Source organism: Tachypleus tridentatus, chromosome 2 (genome assembly GCF_004210375.1).
Source record: "Tachypleus tridentatus isolate NWPU-2018 chromosome 2, ASM421037v1, whole genome shotgun sequence".
NCBI classification, from domain to species: Eukaryota; Metazoa; Arthropoda; class Merostomata; order Xiphosura; family Limulidae; genus Tachypleus; species Tachypleus tridentatus.
The window spans coordinates 104,764,264-104,784,063 of record NC_134826.1 but is presented as its reverse complement, the minus strand read 5'-3'; the positions used below and the strand labels follow the sequence as shown (position 1 = coordinate 104,784,063).

The 19,800-nt window shown below is 33.5% G+C and overlaps 1 protein-coding gene and 1 long non-coding RNA gene across 5 annotated transcripts in view; one reads left to right on the top strand and one right to left on the bottom strand.

The window, feature by feature from the left end:
* The first annotated feature begins 5,446 nt into the window (after positions 1-5,446).
* LOC143244751 (uncharacterized) lies at positions 5,447-19,426 on the top strand. Its single transcript, XR_013025298.1, has 3 exons — positions 5,447-5,501; positions 18,449-18,494; positions 19,328-19,426. It is a non-coding gene; the product is annotated as an uncharacterized LOC143244751 (long non-coding RNA).
* The window catches only part of LOC143244750 (ankyrin repeat domain-containing protein 54-like), a 46,657-nt gene continuing 41,716 nt past the window's right edge, over positions 14,860-19,800 (bottom strand). For 2 of the 4 annotated variants that reach the window (XM_076489980.1, XM_076489978.1), the window contains one exon: positions 14,860-17,917. In XM_076489980.1, coding sequence (XP_076346095.1) covers positions 17,861-17,917 — 57 coding nt within the window. In that variant the 3' untranslated portion in view covers positions 14,860-17,860. The remainder of the gene's footprint in view (positions 17,918-19,800) is intronic. The other 2 variants (XM_076489977.1, XM_076489979.1) reach the window with 1 other exon arrangement.

Here is a 19,800-nt window from a genome sequence, read left to right as displayed (position 1 = left end):
TGTCGATCATTTACCATATTTAGTTTCAAGGCTATTATTGTTTATAATATGCGTGATTTGTTAAAGTGAAAGAGTAATTGTCCAACAGACCATTAAAAAAGTTATGTATTCCATACTTTCACAAGATTTATGCTCATTTGCTAGTAATCAATTGCTTTGTGAACAGATAAAAGAAAGTCATTTATTTATTATTATTTAGTACAGATGAAAAAATATGCAGAATAATGGTTTTATCACATACATTGATCATATGTGGACGTACTGTCACAGTATATTTGTTAAAATCTCATGAACAGTTGTTAAATAATAGTAATTAAATACATATATATGTGAAAGTTTGCCTTTATAAAATATGAGATGAAGTATCATATGTAAAATGTAAAGTTACAAAGTGAAATTAGTAAAATTGTTATCAGACGATAACCGTCTTATTGAAGGTATTGCTCCCCGCTAGTACAGCGGTATGTCTCCGGATTTACAACGCTAAAATCAGCGATTCGATTCCCCTCGGTGGGCTGAGCAGATAGCCCGATGTGGCTTTGTTATCAGAAAAACACACACACACTTGAAGGTGTAAATTGTTGTATGAAGTAAAATTATTAAAATAATAAGTTTTAATTAACAGATGATATCGCCCTTTTTGTGGTAATTTAAACATTTTTTATGTGTCACTGTCGTCGATCATGGCAGCCCAGCCACTGTTTCGTGGATGGTCAAGCAATACGTCCTGTTTTATTAAAACCGACAATTATTAAAATAGTGGTAATTAATCGATGCTTTAATGTAAATACGTCCTTAAGAGTGTTACATATTATAATTTATTTTCGACAATTTTCCGATTTATTACGTTACATATATTAACATATTATTATTTCAAATAACCGAAAATGTGAATATAGAAGTTAATTAACTGTTAATATTCATCAGATTCATGGTATTTGCCAATATGATTGATACACACAGTTTTACTTTTTAACGCAAATATATTTTATTATACAAACGAAAAACAATACAATTTATAATAACCGTTATTACTTATCAGCCAAGGGGGGTTTGGTGGTTAACCCCCCCCATGGACCCAAACTTTTAAGACAAGTTCAGTTGCCACCAGTGAAGTTTCATAAAGATCCGTAATTGCATGGCAGATAATTTCACACACAACAAATAGTCAAATGCAAATTTCTGATTGAACACTCTTTTAATACAGCAAGTTTTGTCAGAACTAGAGAAATAGAATAGAATAACTATGAAAGGCTCAAACGCCTGTTTGTTCTTGCCAGGAGATCTACAATACAGTTTGGTTCAACTTTAATATCACGGTGAGTGTATAATGAGGCCAGAGCATTCAATCGATCTTCAGTGATGGTATTTCTCAAATACGTTTTGAGTCTTCTGAGAGTTGAAAACGAACGCTCCATTGAGCTCGTTGACACAAGCAGCGTGACAAATACTTCCAACAGTCTAGAAATGACTGGGAACATTTCTGCATTTTACATTGCATATGCATCTATGACATTTTTTGGTCTGTTGTTCGCAAGTGTACCAAATCCTGAGTTCACTTACTGCAGCTAGTGAAGTGCTGTCAATGTCAGCCTTGTATATATTGACCAACTCTTTAATTTGATCACATTGTTGTGCTGTAGGTTCTGACCGTTTTGTGGTAGATCCTGATAGTAGTAGACACATAAAGTTTGTAAGAAGAGTTTTGTGACTAGACAGACGGTTACACATTTGTGAAAAAAAGTGATCAATGGTACAAATACAACAATACGAAACACGGTTAGCACGGAACATCTGTCTTTTAGCCCGCCTTGGCATTATGATGTCAATTTGAAGCTCACTACACAGAGTTTGAGCCTCACAGAAAATGTTGTTAAATTCATTCACAGTATTATTTCTCAGTGAACGGATTAAATCCGTTCACTATTTTTGCGTGATACATCGCAGCACCTAAATCAATGTTCTGTTGCTGCAGTAAGTTGCACAGAGGTAAACTAAAGGAAAACAATTTAGCAATGGTAAGTAGAGTGATGATGAATTCTGGCTGTGTTATAGAACGCAACAATTGATTGACTTGCGTGGCAGAATCTCTGTCTTGCCAACCTGATATGGTCTCAAGGGCATCTGCGACTGCATGGATTAATTCTAGAAAGATAATGACTGAGTCGTACCTCTCAACCCACCGGGTAGGGCAGAGACCTTTCAAACTTTTTTTTTATTTAGGTGCTTTATTCTTCACCGAAAGAACCAAAACGTGCTTTCGTTTTGGTGTATTGAGAAAGTTTTCAATGTTAGAAATTACTCCCATGCAATTTCGCACAGGAACTTCTTTACAAGCATCAGAAATTGCCAAGTTTATGGAATGGGCACTGCAGTGTACATAGGGTGCAAGTGGGAATTTATCAGTTATGTGTCTCTGGACACCATTGAATTTCTCACTCATAGAGGTAGCACCGTCGTACCCTTGTCCTCGCAGGTAAGCCATGTCAATACCATATTTTGTCAGATTGGTTATGATAACATCAGCCAAGTTTCTGCCTGTCACATCATAAACAGGTATAAATTGCAAAAAATCTTCTCTCATTGCAACAGAGTTGTCATTGGCATGCAAATATCTAACACACAGTGAAAACTGTTCAATGCCTAAAATATCTGTTGTTCCATCAGCTAATATTGAGAAACACTTTGCAGCATTAACCCTGTTGACTAAAAAGCATCAAGAACATGAGTATTACAGGCATTGATGATTTCATTTTGAATTTGAGGACTCAGATACGTAGCATTCCTCTTTGTACTCTCAGGGCTTACTGAAAGCTTGACATCACCCTTTGCCTTGCAGCGCAAGATTGCCCGGAAATTTCCATCATTACTGATGGGCTCCTCATCAGTTTCACCAACAAACATTGAACCAGAATCATATTTTCCCCTCAAAGCTAAACCCTGTCTCCCACACAGTAATACAGTATCAATAATAGGCATTAACCTTTGACTTGCAGCGCAAGATTGCCCGAAAATTTCCATCATTACTGATGGGCTCCTCATCAGTTTCACCAACAAACATTGAACCAGAATCATATTTTCCCCTCAAAGCTAAACCCTGTCTCCCACACAGTAATACAGTATCAATAATAGGCATTAAATATTGCCGGTTTTGTTCAATTTCTTGCTGTAAGTTGCGTCAAGCTGCAAGTGCACAGATGAGCTTGTGTTTACGACCTGTAAAAAATTGTTAGCTTTTTCTTTGCTGTTTTGGTGGTACTGTTTTAATTCATGTGCCTTGAAGTCTTCAACAGCCTTCTTCCAGTTTGTGTATGGAAATTTCACTAGTTGTCCCAGTTTCTGGCTTCCAACACCAGCACCATCAGGAGCAAAAATACAGCAGTACTTGCAGAGAGCACCCTTTGCATGTTGACTGTAGAGTAGCCAGCTCCACTGTGAAAGCTAATGATGCAGAGTGTTTGCATGATTTTTAATACAAAATTAATATAATGAAGAGTCGACTTACCTGTTTACCAATGCTGACATCATCAGAAATGTAATTTCCAATGTCCCAGACTGGACCTGAGGTGGTAGTGGCAGCCCTGGTAGAAGGCCACGGTGATGTCTCTGACAATTCAGTTGACAATTCTGATTAAACCTGATTGGCTGCAGCAGATTGATTAAGTTCAGCCTCATGAATGGGTTTAAAGAACCCATGCAGTGTCTTTTGCTTTCTCAGGCTTGACAGAGTGAATGATTGTTTATCGCAACTTCTGTTTGTCAACGTCACATTCACAGTACCATTGGCGCTATCTATAGTGAATGATTCACTAGGTTAGTGCCATGGTGCTGCCAGCCTGCCATGGTGCCACCCACTGTTTATTTGTAAAGTTAATTCTTGAAATTCAGGGAACCTGAACATACACTGTCCATATATTTGAATACAGATTATAGACACTATACATATATTTTGCTCTTTCCTGAGTGACTCTATATTTTATATGTTGATGACAGGACTGTAGGCCTACTTTGCTGGGCATGATAACTTTAAGTTATATATTATATATATAGGCTTATATATTTATTTATGATTAAAATATTAAGATAAATACTTCAGTGTGCCATTCTGAAATTTGCCAAAAAGATGGTCTCAGAATACCTAATTCAGGCTTTTCTTTTATGTTTTTATTAAAAAATTTCCGGGGACATGCCCCTGGACATGGCTTCGCGCCTGCGACGCTTGCATCAAGCACTCAAACTCACACTCTCCCTAAGCCTGGCATGGCCAAGCGCGTAAGGCGCGCGACTCGTAATCCGAGGGTCGCGAGTTCGCGCCCGCGTCGCGCCAAACATGCTCGCCCTCCCAGCCGTGGGGGCGTTATAATGTGACGGTCAATCCCACTTTTCGTTGGTAAAAGAGTAGCCCAAGAGTTGGCGGTGGGTGGTGATGACTAGCTGCCTTTCCTCTAGTCTTACACTGCTAAATTAGAGACGGCTAGCACAGATAGCCCTCGAGTAGCTTTGTGCGAAATTCCAAAACAAACACACTCCCCACCCCCCTTTAATGGCCATTTCTAGCTACGCCCCTGTTTCTCATAGTTGTTACAAATGATGGTTTATATACAGCAATTTTACAAACTTACAGACAATACTGAGTCTTACATCTGGTATATAATTCAATATTTTATCGACGATCCAAGTTCACAACAAGTAATTTAGATCTGAATTGATACTGTTGCATCACCCTTAAGCTCACAATGCGTTTTCTTGGATAGCCTTACACTAAGTACAGGTTTTCTCTTTTCCAGCGAAAATATTTAATGTTCTCGTAGAAATAATAATGTTCGAATTAATTCACTGAAGTTGAATAGTTCATAATATTCGAAATCTATAAATATTTTTGGTCAAATTTTGTAGTTTTTCTATTAATAGGCATTAATCACAATTATAACTTCCCAGGCCTATAGTACACTAACGAATAATAATACTAGTCTCAAGCGTGTCAGTTTTTATATACCAATCATGCGAGTTTCTTGAATTTTCAATAATGATTTAGCGTGTTTTCCTAAAAAAATATAGTGGATCCTCATTTTTTAAAATTCTCTACAAGTCTTGTAATACACAGTGAAGAATATACGTCACATTCATAAGAGAAAAGTACACAGAAACAAGTGTATGTACTAAATAAATGTATAACGGTAAATCTGTTACACTAGTTTGTTTGAATTAAGCACAAAGCTAAATAATGGGCTATCTGTGTTTTGCCTATGACGAGTATTGAAGCCCAGTTTTAAGCAGTGTGAGTCTACAGACATATCGCTTTGCCACTGGGGAACCTGTTACAATAGACATGAATGAAGATCAGATTGTAAAATTAAGAAAATAAATAAATAAATTATTAAAAATAATTATTGTGTCAAGAATTTATAACTACATTCATTTTACTAAAAAAAGAAACAAACTAATCCTTTGATTGAGTAAGATGTAGTCTTTTCAGGACAGGAAATGTGACTAACTGATAAGTAAGTACTGAAAATCTTCAAACTTTTGATTGATATTTCAATATTAATTTGCAATTAAGATATTGCCCATTTAGGACTAACTAAATGGTAAGAAAATATAATTAATGATAAACATCTTTTTCGACATATTAGAAATAATTTAATTAATTAACGAATTAAGAGCCCTTTTTAAGAACTCCATTTGATTATAAACGAATTAATTAATTAATTAATTAAACATCTTTTTCAGGAAAACTTAATTATACATGATGTAACTAACTATGAAATTGATGATTAATTATATTCATATCGTATAAGGCATTGTATTATGGCCGCCTAGAAACACGTTCTCTTTTTTTGTGGTATTATTACATAATCATCCGAATTGGCAGCTTGTCATGGAGGTCGAGCAATACATTTTCTACTACGTCATCTGGTATCAACGTTTGGAACGATGACTCCTTCATCTTTAATTACACCCTCTTTGCCCTATTCCCGTTAAGGCAACATCCTTTGCATGCTGAAAGTACAGGGAACTACTGCCAATTATGTTGCTTTGAGCTACTCACAAACGAAGAAATACGACCTTAATAACATTTTGAGAAAAAAAGCTTAAGCATTAATGTTGCTTGAAATATCTAATTTCGATTTTATTTCATTTTCAAGGTGAAGATAAAATTGAAATGTCTTTACAAAAATAATAATCTTTTGTAAACTACACAAATCTAGAATATTGTTATTGCTGGTTTTAAATTTATCTCTCCTTTAATTTTATATTTATTCTGGATGAGAGAAAACTCTTATGTGAACTTTGTAAATGGTATAATTGATTTTCCTTAAACAGTTGGGTTTTGAACATTGTTGTTTTGTAAGAAGTATACAAATTGGGCAGTTCATATTTTGTTCTCCATTAAAATAATACATTTATTGACGTATTTCAAAAATTCTTTTAATGAAAAGTATCAAAGCTTAATGTTTAATATTTTCAAAAAAAATTATTCAAAATACTTTTTCGTGTCATTTTGTTACAAAGATAACCTAATGCACATTTCAAAATTCCATATCTCGTTTTCCATTAAAATACACGTATAATTGTTTCAAAAAAAGTATTTTTATCCTAAAACAACTTTAATTTTTTAAAATGTGTTCCTGATATATATTAAAAATAACTTTTTCATAAAAATTCTAAGGCTTACGATGAAGGTAGACTAAATTTGGGAGCAAAGAGTAACGAGCTTCACTGTTTATCTTTCTTTTCTCAAACATAAATGAACATTAAAGTTACTTACAATTTTCAAGAAACATCAATCCACAACTTTATTAAACATTAAGACTAGAAAATTCTGTGTATAATTTAGGTTATTATATGGTGAAGTAAAATGGATTCCAAACCCTTTGGTTATTTTGTGGGAAAAGTTTATGAAACGCGTCAATAAGTGTGAATTTCACGGCAAAACAAAAATGTGAGCCGTCCGATTTCAAATAATTTTACAAAACATTTATTTATTCTTAAAAATAAAATAATATCGTAGATAGTTGAGTAATAATAATAAAAAACAACAACAAAATCGTAGATGAAACTTTGAGAATCATGAAAAAATTATACATTGAAAATAATGCATACGGTGCATCTTTTTAGCACAATAATTTGAAAAACAATTTTTGAAACATGCAAATAAGTGTATATTTTAATGTAAAAAGAAAATGTGAAATGTCCGATTATATTTAATTCTTTCAAAACAGTAAGGAAGAATATTTGAAAGAGCATTTTTCTTATTCATAATGTTAACAATGTTAAACTGGTAATGAACTTTTAATGATTTTGTTTTTCTGAAACACGACAAGAATTTATATTTTCTTTTAATGTAAAGTAAAATCGAATCTAGTAAAAATTTCCAAGAAATATTAAAGTTTTAGCCTTTATAGTTATCATGAAAAAGTATTGTTTTTTTTGTTTTGTTTTTTTAATTTCGCACAAAGCTACTCGAGGGCTATCTGTGCTAGTCGTCCCTAATTTAGCAGTGTAAGACTAGAGGGAAGGCAGCTAGTCATCACCACCCACCGCCAGCTCTTGGGCTACTCTTTTACCAACGAATAGTGGGATTGACCGTACATTATAACGCCTCCACGCCTGAAAAGGCCAGCATGTTTAGCGCGACGGGGATATGAACCCGCGACCCTCAGATTACGAGTCGCACGCCTTAACACGCTTGGCCATGCCGGGCCTATGGAAAAGTAATTATTTTTAAAAGCTGACATCAGAAGTGCCTTTCTAGTATAGCAACACGAGAAACAATATTGAGAAAATCTTTGAACTGTACGAAGGTTTAAGATTTGGTAGTTTTCACGAGAATAAAAACAAAACATTTTTTTCTTGAACACATAAATTTAAAATAAAAATTACCATACTTCTAACGCTGTTTCAGTAAGCACAACGCTAAGTTAGCTATAATTTCCATGAAATATCAAAACATGAGCCTGGTAGATTTCATAACAAAAACAAGCAAAAAGCCAACACATCGGAAATCTCTGCAATATAAAATTTGAAATTATATTTCAAATATTTTTTCTGAAACACGCTAAAAAGCGTGTATTTTAGTACAAAAAAGTGAAATATATTTCTGTGTAATTTGTAGAAAAAACTACATTTAGAAATTTCAATGGTTTAATGAAAACACTTTCATTTGCTAAGATTACTATAAGGTTTTCTCTTATTCAGGATAAAAGCATTGTTGAAGGTAAGTTCACTACAGGAATAACCAGTAATGAATTTTCAGAGTTGTAATTTTATTACCTCCTTTCCGCGGGCTTTTTCTGCACAGACTTCAGTGAGATACATTCCAAAATGTAATTAAACTGCTTTCTTGTCATACTATACAAATGAAGTTGGCATAAAAACGTAGATGGTAATCCAAATTTTAATAGAGTATAAGTTTGAAGTCCTTACTTTTATATGACAATATTTTAACAACTTTTGAATTTTCTCTCTAAAAATGCCCTCTTCTTTAGTTTACCACCTTCTCAATAATTTTTGAAATTTAACGTAAATTACGTATTATAATATTGTCATTACATTGGTAAATCATAATTTGTTTAGCCTTCAGTCTTATTTAGTTTCAGAAACATAAAACCTGTAACATCCTCCCTTTCACAAACTACTAACGGGTATCTCTAACGTTTTATACATCTTAACTATTCATACAAACTTCCTAGAATTTTATCCATATTATTTATATTCAATAGAAAATCATATTTTTATCTGTGAAATAACGCATTATACTACTTCGTTTTGTGTACAGAAAATTGACTATTTTACATCTGGTTCAAACTTTATTCCCACAGGAAACTCATCGACGATCCCAAATGAATTTTTAACAGCTTTTGTCGCATAGGTAGAAAAATTGTGATAGTCGTGGAACATTATCTATTTTGTAGATGTTATTACTCTGTGTTATTTGGTACATTACTTAATTAGATAAAGTATTTACTAAAACACTACCATTAATATGAAAGAGTAGTGTTAAATGTCATCGACAGCAATAAGAAACAAAACAAAAAACAAAGGTGCAGATAAGTATTTCACCTTTTTCTCGTATACGTTTGTTATTTAAATGTAAATATGCGTATACTGTTTCAATTTTAAAGCTACTTATGGTAAACAACTGTTGTACAACTTAAAGTAATTATAGAAAATAGTGTGAATTAGATTTATATACATTTTTGTTTTCAATGGTAATGAGGTTGATCAAATTCTCCAGCCTTCTGTAGTTACGATAGAAAAAATAACACAATATATAAAATTTTACTGAAAAACAACGTTCATAATTCATTTCGGAGGTTTTAAAGATTATGCAAATAATATGAGAATTTTGAGACAAGGAAAACTATTTTTAATCTTAACGAGGAAATAACATTGCATTCGAAAAATTTGCGACGATCAGAAATAAGTTTTCTTATTCAGCATAAAAAAATCTTAAGGATGGATTAAATTTGTAAGTAAGCAGTTAGAAGCTTCTAGACACAAAGATTTTGGTTTTAATTTTTTTTTCTTCTATAAGCTGTTGTAGTGTCTACACTTTCTTCGAACGGATAATAAAACCGAAGTTTGAAAAAACTCCAAAGTTATTTTCCAATCTGCAAGAATTTGCATGCAGATGAAAAGTTCACCCCCCTCTCCCACAGCAAAATCACTAACACAAACACTCTAGGATCAAAAATGAAAAAAAAAAAAATCCTTCTGGTCACGTCCGTTCAAGAGAACCACACCGACAGATCTTGATTACTGTATAAGACAATGAAGTAATTTAAGCCATTAACTCTGACTTAAAGTATGAAACAATCTCTCTTACAGTGAACATGCTGCTCGAATTTCACTAACACACGATAGTGATATGTGCTGATAATGGTGAAGCCACTGTAATTTAGGGAAAATCCGACAATATCAACAAAGCTCACCCACAACTTAAAGTTACACTACATGGCCAAAAATATGTGGACACTCGACCATCACATCCCTATGTGCTTGTTGAATATCTCATTCCAAAAACATGGGCATTAATGTGGAGTTGGTTCCCCTTAGCTGCTATAACAGCTGGGAAGGCTTTTCATTGGATTTTGGGACATGGCTGAGGGGATTCGCTCCTATTCAGCCACAAGAACATCAGTGAGATCAGGCGAGAAGGCCGGTCTCGCAGTGGGCGTTCCAATTCATCCAAAAGGTGTTTGATGGGGTTGAGGTCAGGACTCCATGCAGGTCAGTAAAGTTCTTTCACACCAAACTCGGCAAACCAATGTCTTTATGGACGTCGCTTTGTGTAAGGGGGCTTGGTCATGCTGAAACGAAAAAGGGCATTCTCCAAACTGTTGCCACAAAGTCGAAAGCACGCAATTCTCTAGAATGTTACTGTATGCTGTAGCATTAAGATTTTCTTTCACTGGAACTAAAGGGCCCAAACCATTATTCCTCCTCCACAAAACTTTACAGTTGGCACTATGCATTCAGGCAAGTAGCATTCTCTTGGTATCTGCCAAACCCAGATTCATCCACCAGACTACCAGATAGTGAAGCGTGATTCATCACTCAAGAGAACGCGTTTCCAGTACTTCAGAGTCCAATGGTGGTGTTCTTTACACCACTACAGCCATTGCTTGGCATTGCGTATGGTGATCTTAGGCTTGTGTGAGGCTGCTCGTCCATGGAAACCCACTTCGTGAAGCTCCCGACGAACAGTTCTTGTACCGATGTTGCTTTCAGAAGCAGTTTGGAACTCGGTACTGTATGTTGCAACTGTAAACAGATGATTTTTTCGCGCTTCAGCACTCTGCAGTGCCGTTCCTTTACATACCACTTTGTGACTGAGGTATTTCCACTTCACAATAACTGCTCTTACAGTTGACCAGAGCGAGTCTAACAGGACAGAAATTTGACGAATTGACATGTTGGAAGGATGGCATCCTATGACAGTGCCATGTTGAAAGTCAACGAGCGCTTCTGTATGACCCATTCTACTGCCAATGTTTGTCTATGGAAATTGCATGGATGTATGATTGATTTTATGCACCTGTTAGCAACGGGTGTGCCTGAATTAGCTGAACCTACTAATTTTGGCCATGTAGTGTATAAACTACTACAGAAATGTAGATTTTGGCCTCACCTGGAATTTGTTAACAATCTTGAATACTTGTTACATTATGTAGTTTACAAAAAAGCCAACACATCAGTTGTGAAGCTTTACAGTTCCTTCCACCCAAACACCTAGTTCCAGGCCACTTTTACGTTACCAATAATACACAATACTGACCAATCCTGATGGTCCTATAATTTCCTTATTGTGACATGCTTGCTGAAAATGGATCTGCTTAGATTGATTATACATCAAAAATATCTCTCCACGTATGACATTATCCACTAAATAGATAAATTTTCTGAACATCTCTGATATCGACGGCAACAATAAACTTCTTTCCTACACTATTCTCTTGAGTATGGGCATTTTTTTGTTTACACAAATATTCCCCATGATGAAAGCCTAAAAACTCTTGAATCTTTTCAAACTATTATAGGCTTATTTCAACTACTTGACAACGTCATTTATTATCTTGAAGAACAGCTAACCATTTGAAAAATTTCGACTTTATGGTCTTTTCTAAAATTAATTACACCGTTTATGTGTGATACCATGTGCTATCTTTTAATAAAATTGTATTTTAGTAACACTTACATACACCAGTAGTTCTGTAGGATTTGTAAAATTAAACATGATTTCCAGCACTTTTGATATATTAACAGATATTTATAAGTACGTTTGTAACATTAACAGATATTTGTACCAGGTGTACTTTCGTTACGTCAAAATGTACATATAATTAATCGGACCGCAAATAATGGTATAATTGGTCTCATTTTCAATTTCGCGCAGTTACACAAGGGCTATCTGCGATAGCCGTCCCTAATCTAGCAGTGTGAGACTAGAGGGAAGGCAGCTAGTCATCACCACTCACCGCCAACTCTTGGACTGTTCTTTACCAACTAATAGTGGGATTGACCGTATCATTATAACGTACCCACGGCTGAAAGGGCAAGGATGTTTGGTGTGAAGGGGATTCAAACCCGCGACCCTTGGATTACAATAGTGTGACAGTTGCGTCCAATGACGAAGCGGAATTATTTGCCCAGTACTTTAGAATAATCTTCCCTGATTTGACTCATCACACTTTAACCACGTTGTATATCGCTTATACTCCTAGCATTTTGACGTGTAGTTTCCTTGTAAAGTTATCCAAAACAATCAGCCCTCTAGTTTATACACAAGACACATATCACTAACAGAAAAAAAAAAAAACACTTAAAGAAGATTAAACACAAAGCGCATGGCAAGAATGACAAAAATAACATAATTCTAGAAAAATTCTTTCTGACCTTAAAACAGTTTCAATATATAACCTGTCTACAATCAGGCTATTACCAAACAATACGGAAATCAGCAATCTTTAAAGTCCTCCTGAAGGAAAATAACGATTTAAATAGTACTGGCAATTACAGATCGATTAGCTTACTCAACTCACTTGATGAATTAAATTAATAGATAAACTTGTAACGAATTGACTTAATCCATACTTTGAAACAAACGAGGTTTTAAATAACAACCAAGATACAGACACAAAAAAGTTGCAGACTTCAGATCACCTTGTTAGACTGAATCATTCTGCATGCAAAGGTGCGAAAAGAAAACAAACAACTCTAGCCACCATCCCTGACCTACAGAAGGTGTTCAACTCCCTATGGCATAACGGATAGACGTACAAGTTAAATAACATTGGTATTCTTACCCCAATAGTACAGTTGGGTGTCTCATATTCTCACTAACTGTACAGCTAAAATTAAGTCATGCCAATGATGTGATATTTCACTTGTTTACATTATTAGCCAGTGTCCTGCAAGGATCAGTATTAATCCTAATGCAAAATAGTATCTTTGAGACAAACCTTTCCCCTCCCTCACATACACACTAACAGATTAGAAAGCGATTTGGAGATCATCAAGCAACCCATATAGTCATTTCGAGGTTCCAAACCTTACTCAATACTGTATCACAATGGTGTAATAAATGGTGCGTAGCCTTTAACCTTTCTTAAAATACAAGTCATCCCTTTCTGCAAAAGTCAGTAAGAACAGAAAAAATTTAGAAATTTGAGATTAAAGTTAAACAATACAATAAACACATTCTTCAACTCAAAGAAGTTCCTAGGTTTAACTTTAAAGTTATCCTTATCTTGGAACAAACATTTTAACGACATTTATAAGGAAACAAGCAAGAGAATTACCTACGGCACATACAGTTATGACAAAGTGTTCGTACCCCTGGCGTCGTGAGTAGTTTTTCCTTATAACTTAAAAAGTATCATGATTAGGATAATTAGAGTATAGTACATTATAAATATTATACTAACACACATCTACATAATTTTTTTATGTAAATTGAACGACAAATAAACTGCTTATAAACATATAACCAAACATAGAAGGGGCAGAAAGTGTTTGTGCGTCTACTTTAATGGTCAGTTGTGTAGCCTTTCAGGTGAATTACTTGGCGCAATCTCTCCTCATAGCCTTCCATGATCGTTTGACAGTACTCGACTGGTATTTTCTTCCATTCTTCTTTACAGAAGGCCTCCAACTCTTGCAAGTTTTTCGGATGACGCTGATGAACCCTGATCTTCAACTCATGCCAAACGTTTTCAATTGGATTGAGATCGGGTGACGGCGATGGCCACTCCAGAACGCTTATATGATTCCTCTGCAACCAGGATTGTACATATTTCGATGTGTGCTTAGGGTCATTGTCGTGCTAGAAGATCCAATGACGCCCAAGCCGCAAGTTCCGAGCATCATTCTTGATACAAGTGCCTAATATATCAACGCACTCTTCTTTTTTCATGATTCCATTGATGTGGTGAAGGTTGCCACCACATGTTCGTAACTGTAGAAGTGCTTATTTCAACCCCAGTTTCCCTTACCAGTTTCTGTATGTCATTACGTGTTAAACGAGGGTTCCTTCTAACTTCTATGAGAACCTTCCTCTTCGTTCTATCTGGAATTTTGGTGGGGCGTCCGGAACGAGGGAGGCTAGCAGTTGATCCTGTAAAATTAAACTTGGCAATTATGATTTAAACAGTAGATTTCGGCACATTAAGTTGTGTAGCAATACCGGAAAGAGACACACGAGACTTGTATTTTAGAATAATTCGGTTTTTTAAATCACTGGACAGTTGTTTCCTGTTCGCCATGATGACCAAGCAGATGATGACGTAGACGGCGCTAAATTGCCGGACGTACATTTTATTGCTGGCTAAATTCCAGTAATTATGAAACCAAAGTCTAGTTCTGGAATGTAGTTTATTCGCCAAACTAAACAAAATGTTTACGGGAATATTAGTTTTTTCACACGTTCTGAAATGTACGAACACTTTCTGCTCCTCCTATTTTTGGTTGTTTATAAACAATTTGTCGTTTAATTTACATAAAAATGTATGTAAATGTGTGTTAGTATAATATTTATACTATACTATATTATACGTCTATTAGCCTAACCGTGATACTTTTTAAGTTATGAGCAAAAACTACTCGGGACGCAGGGGTACGAACACTTTCTGTCGTAACTGTATATTATGTACTGGAATAGGACTTTCCTATTAAGCCTATTTATCAATAAAAATTTTTAACAAACTTGACATTTACCATAAGTATTGAACTAGCCTATTTATATAGTGTCATCAGTTAGACCAAGTGATCTAAAACACTAATGTTTCTAACACTGCTTTGACACATGTAGAACAAATTATCTCAGGTGTTTATCTATACAAAATGATTCAAAAGTTACAAGTGTCAAACATAAATTTATTTTAAATTTGTGTAATTACACTGTATGATTTTCCTGTTTGGAATGTACCCTTAGGACAGGCATATTAAAGAGGGTTATACATCTACAACATTTGATTTATTTACAACAGAGCATGTCATAAAAGTACAATATGACTGTATAGACATTTATAATATATGTTGCTGTACAAAATTACCAAACCTGTATCAGATATTTCAATATATCATTATTATAAATTCTTACCATGAAATAAAATAACTTATAGCATGACTCTACACATAGATTGGTGTCTTGTACTTAACTATTTAAATTTTGACCAGTTTTGAATTTTAAAGTATTTGATAGATTAAATACTTATTGTACTTGGCTCAAATTTCACTACAGTAAAATAAACCTAATGTCTTCTGAGAAGTTAGAAAAGAAAGCAACATTAAAATAACTGAGAAAATAATGCTGATAATACACAATTATAAATTCACAGTTTTTAAACACACAATCTTTATATAACAAGTTAGCAAAATATTGTCAGGGTATTTGTCAATTCACAAAATTTACAAATTCATAGTCATTAAAATATACAAAAAACCAAGGGCAACAAAGAACAACTTTTAAGTAAATTCTCAATAAGCATAAATCAGTGGAGTCTGAGTTGAAAGATACATTACCCTAAACCTAGCAGTCTGCCAGTATCTGTAGCATAGCTTGTTTACAGGATGATGATGAATACAAAACCAAGTAGTGTCAATAAGTTCAATAATTGTTAGAGATAGTACTCTAAATCTAACAGAATGAACATGAATATAAAATCAAGTGTTGAAAGTAACTCAAGTTTAACAATTATGACAGAACGTCTGAAGATTCTTCAATGTACAGCTTGTTTACAGAATGAAGATGAATAAAAGACTGTCCAAGAGTTCAATATTTACAGATTATTATAATTTGTATTTTCCCCTTAAAAAGTGCATTTAATTATTTTCAAGGCCCAACATATCTTTATACAGCAGTTCAATTCTTGAGTAGTAAATAAACTACAAAGTGACTTAGCATATTTACATCATAAACAACTAGTACATCCAGTTTTATCAGAGACAAACAGTAAGCAGCCAGTGAATCTAGTGCTTCATCACAGCAATGTAGTAAGCAGTCAATGAATTTAGTGGTTAATCACTGCCATGTAGTAAGCAGCCAGTGAATCTAGTGGTTTATTACAACTATTTTGCAAACAGCCAGTGAATCTAGTGGTTTATTACAACTATTTTGCAAACAGCCAGTGAATCTAGTGGTTTATTATAGCTATTTTGCAAACAGCCAGTGAATCTAGTGGTTTATTATAGCTATTTTGCAAACAGCCAGTAAATCTAGTGGTTTATTACAGCCATTTAGCAAACAGCCAGTGAATCTAGTGGTTTATTACAGCCATTTAGCAAACAGCCAGTGAATCTAGTGGTTTATTACAGCCATTTAGCAAACAGCCAGTGAATCTAGTGGTTTATTATAGTCATTTAGCAAACAGCCAGTGAATCTAGTGGTTTATTATAGTCATTTAGCAAACAGCCAGTGAATCTAGTGGTTTATTATAGTCATTTAGCAAACAGCCAGTGAATCTAGTGGTTTATTATAGTCATTTAGCAAACAGCCAGTGAATCTATTGGTTTATTATAGCCATTTAGCAAACAGCCAGTGAATCTAGTGGTTTATTATAGCCATTTAGCAAACAGCCAGTGAATCTAGTGGTTTATTATAGCCATTTAGCAAACAGCAAGTGAATCTAGTGGTTTATTATAGCCATTTAGCAAACAGCCAGTGAATCTAGTGGTTTATTATAGTCATTTAGCAAACAGCCAGTGAATCTATTGGTTTGTCATAGCCAGTTAACATAATAATTAGTAAAGCCATGTACCAAATAATAAGTGGTTTCGTATATGTACAAAACAATGTGTAAAAAAGATATCTTTATAACTTGAAAAGCAGCTTATTCTTCTAGTACATCATACAATAATACAATATGCAGAAAAGTGACCTAAGAATTGTGAGTAAAAGCAAATACTTAATATGTATTTTGTTTTGCTAAACAAGATCCTCTAAGCAAAGAAACCAAATATTTAGGCCTAAATTGTTCCTAACAATCATTTACTGGCATTTATAAATTTATGCATGCACATAATATAAAACAAAGTTGCAGAATAGTCTTTATTTCATTAATTCCTTTCAGTATTCACTAAACCATGATTGCTGCTGAATCAATCAACTACTGAACTGTGTGCTTTTTTGTTATAATACTGATTAGTGCTGCATTTACTAGTAAGCCTGAACCAGGATTTCAATACATTGATAAACTTTGAACTGTGCACTTTTTTATTACAATGCTGATTAGTGCCATGCTTTCTTACAGAATAAGTTCATATACTGGCAGTATAGAGAATACATTATAGCACTTTGAAGGTGTGCTTTAATTTACTGTAAAATAGCATTACAAAGTTCTGAAGTGACTAATATACACCAGATTACTCTATTATATCAGATTGTGTTCTATTCTAAAAAAATCTTCAACATATAGCAAAATTCTGTGTATATTACAATTTTTTAATATATAAATCAGTATTTCAAAGTACAGTATCATAATGCATGATATGGTAGTTGAAAGCATAACTGTTTGTACATGGGTTTTCCTATGCAGCACTACAGTGTTTCACTGTTACTGTCTTCTGGTGCAAGTTTGACATTTTATATACAGAATGTTCTAGTGGTACAAGGATATGCTTCATATATTTGTGAATTACTCATGCTGATTTTCATAGCCCAGATTACAAATGAATCTAAACCATATTTATAGCAAAGTAATAAGTTTCACAGTGGAGAAAACACAACAGTTTCATTGTAAAGGACTATGGAAAAGTGAAATAAGATGCTCCGTCTTCTACTTTGCACATTGTATTCTGAAGTGTTCAAATCAAATTGGGCTTCTAAATGAGGACTATGAATTACAAACTTTATTCAGGTTTAGGTGAGACAAACTGAACAAAAGATCTTTGACATCGCTGTCAACCTGGAAAAAAACTCATAAAAACAGCAGCAGTAAGGTGAATGTAGCTTACAAACAAGTGATTACCAATATCAATCTAGAACACAAACTAGGCACTAGATGTTACTAATGCTGAACTTTATTCTGTATAATCTTGTTTATTCAGTTAAGTTAGGTACTGCCTAACACTGTTTCCTTAGATAAGCCTCATAATGTTTAACTGTGTTGCCTCAGATAACACTTGCTCTATAGACATCTTTTTTTCCATGTTAGTCATAAGGTTTTAGTGAATTACATTCAAAGTGTAATTAAACTACTGTCTTATTATGATACACATATGAATTTACCATAAGAACATAGCTAACAATCCAAATTTTAATAGCATATACGTTTCAAGTTATTAATTTTATATGACAGTACGAGTACTGTGACATTTTCTCTTCAGGCATACTCTTTCAGTTATTTACACCACTTCAAGAAGTACAAAATTTAAAGTAAATTATGTATTATAATGTTGTTACTGCCATGGAAAAGAGTAACTTTTTATAATCTTCACTCTTAACTAGGTTTAATTTGTCCTTGACAATCAACAACAAGAGAAAAGAAGATTAAGTAAGTACTTTATTTCTTGTTCTTTATGTTCATTCTTTTTTATTATTATAAAAGTTACTAAAATTTAAAACTAGGGATCTTTTTTACGTAAGCTAAGATTTGATTAGGTAAAATAAATAACAATAATGCAATAAAAATGTTTCACGAGACATGAGTCAATCATGAGAGCAGTATGCACACCAAGTAATTTACAGCTTGTAATAGTGCACATAGTAGTTAGTAATAATTCAAAGGGCAAGAAAACAACAAAGTTTAATTATGAATAGATGTATGATATTACAAGGTTAATGTATTTAGGAAAAACTAATGTAATTTCATGTCACAATTTGAAGTCATTCTAGACGGAAAAAAGATTAATTTGGATTTATTTTGATTTTTTTAGTGGTTTCAAGACCAGTCAAACTGATTAATTCTGTCTTAGTTAGGATAGAGAAAATAACAAATATGATAATAAAGTGTAGTGAAAGAAAACGTTTGAAATGTATTTAGGAGGATTTATGGACTATACAAAAGAAATTTGAGATTTTTGATACGAGAAAAAGTAATTTTAATCTTAACCTGAAAATTACTTTTCATACAGACTATTCAAAACAAATATTTAATATATTAATGGACAAATCTTTATATTAGTTTATAAAAAATACTTCATTAAATATATTATTTTTGTTTATGTAAGATTTATAATTTTAACTGAGGTATTAAATATTTAAAAACTTTACACAAGTACAAAGGTCATGTGGTTGGCCAAACTGACCAAGCTTATATTATTTCTAACTAATTGAAAGCCAAGATTTTAATCTATTAAATGACATACTATGTTGTTTTCTGTGCAGATGATTCTCAATCATGCTTTTAGTTCAAACTTTATTCCCATGGGAAAAAAAAAAAAAAAGAGCTTAGTTGAAGTTTCAATGACTCCTGGCACACAGGTAAGAAAGTTTTACACTATAATAGTCATAGGATGTTGAATGTTTTTTGTATGTGATTATTCTCTGTTTTTTGCATTATGTAATTAAAAACAATATTTAATGCAACAGTACCATTAAAAGTACCATAAAAGAGTAGGGTTAAATGTCATCACCAATAGTCAAAGGCATTAAAAAAAAAAGAGGAAAACATAGGTAAGTAATTTATTACTTATTTCTTGTTTTTCATGAGTATTCTTTATTCACTGTTATGAAAAATAACGAAAATGTAAAAATTAGAAACTTTTTGCATTAGATAAGGTAATTTAAAGAATAAAAGTAATAATAATAATTTTTCATGAGGTACACTCAAGTAATTTGTGTGTATGTAATTTGAGATT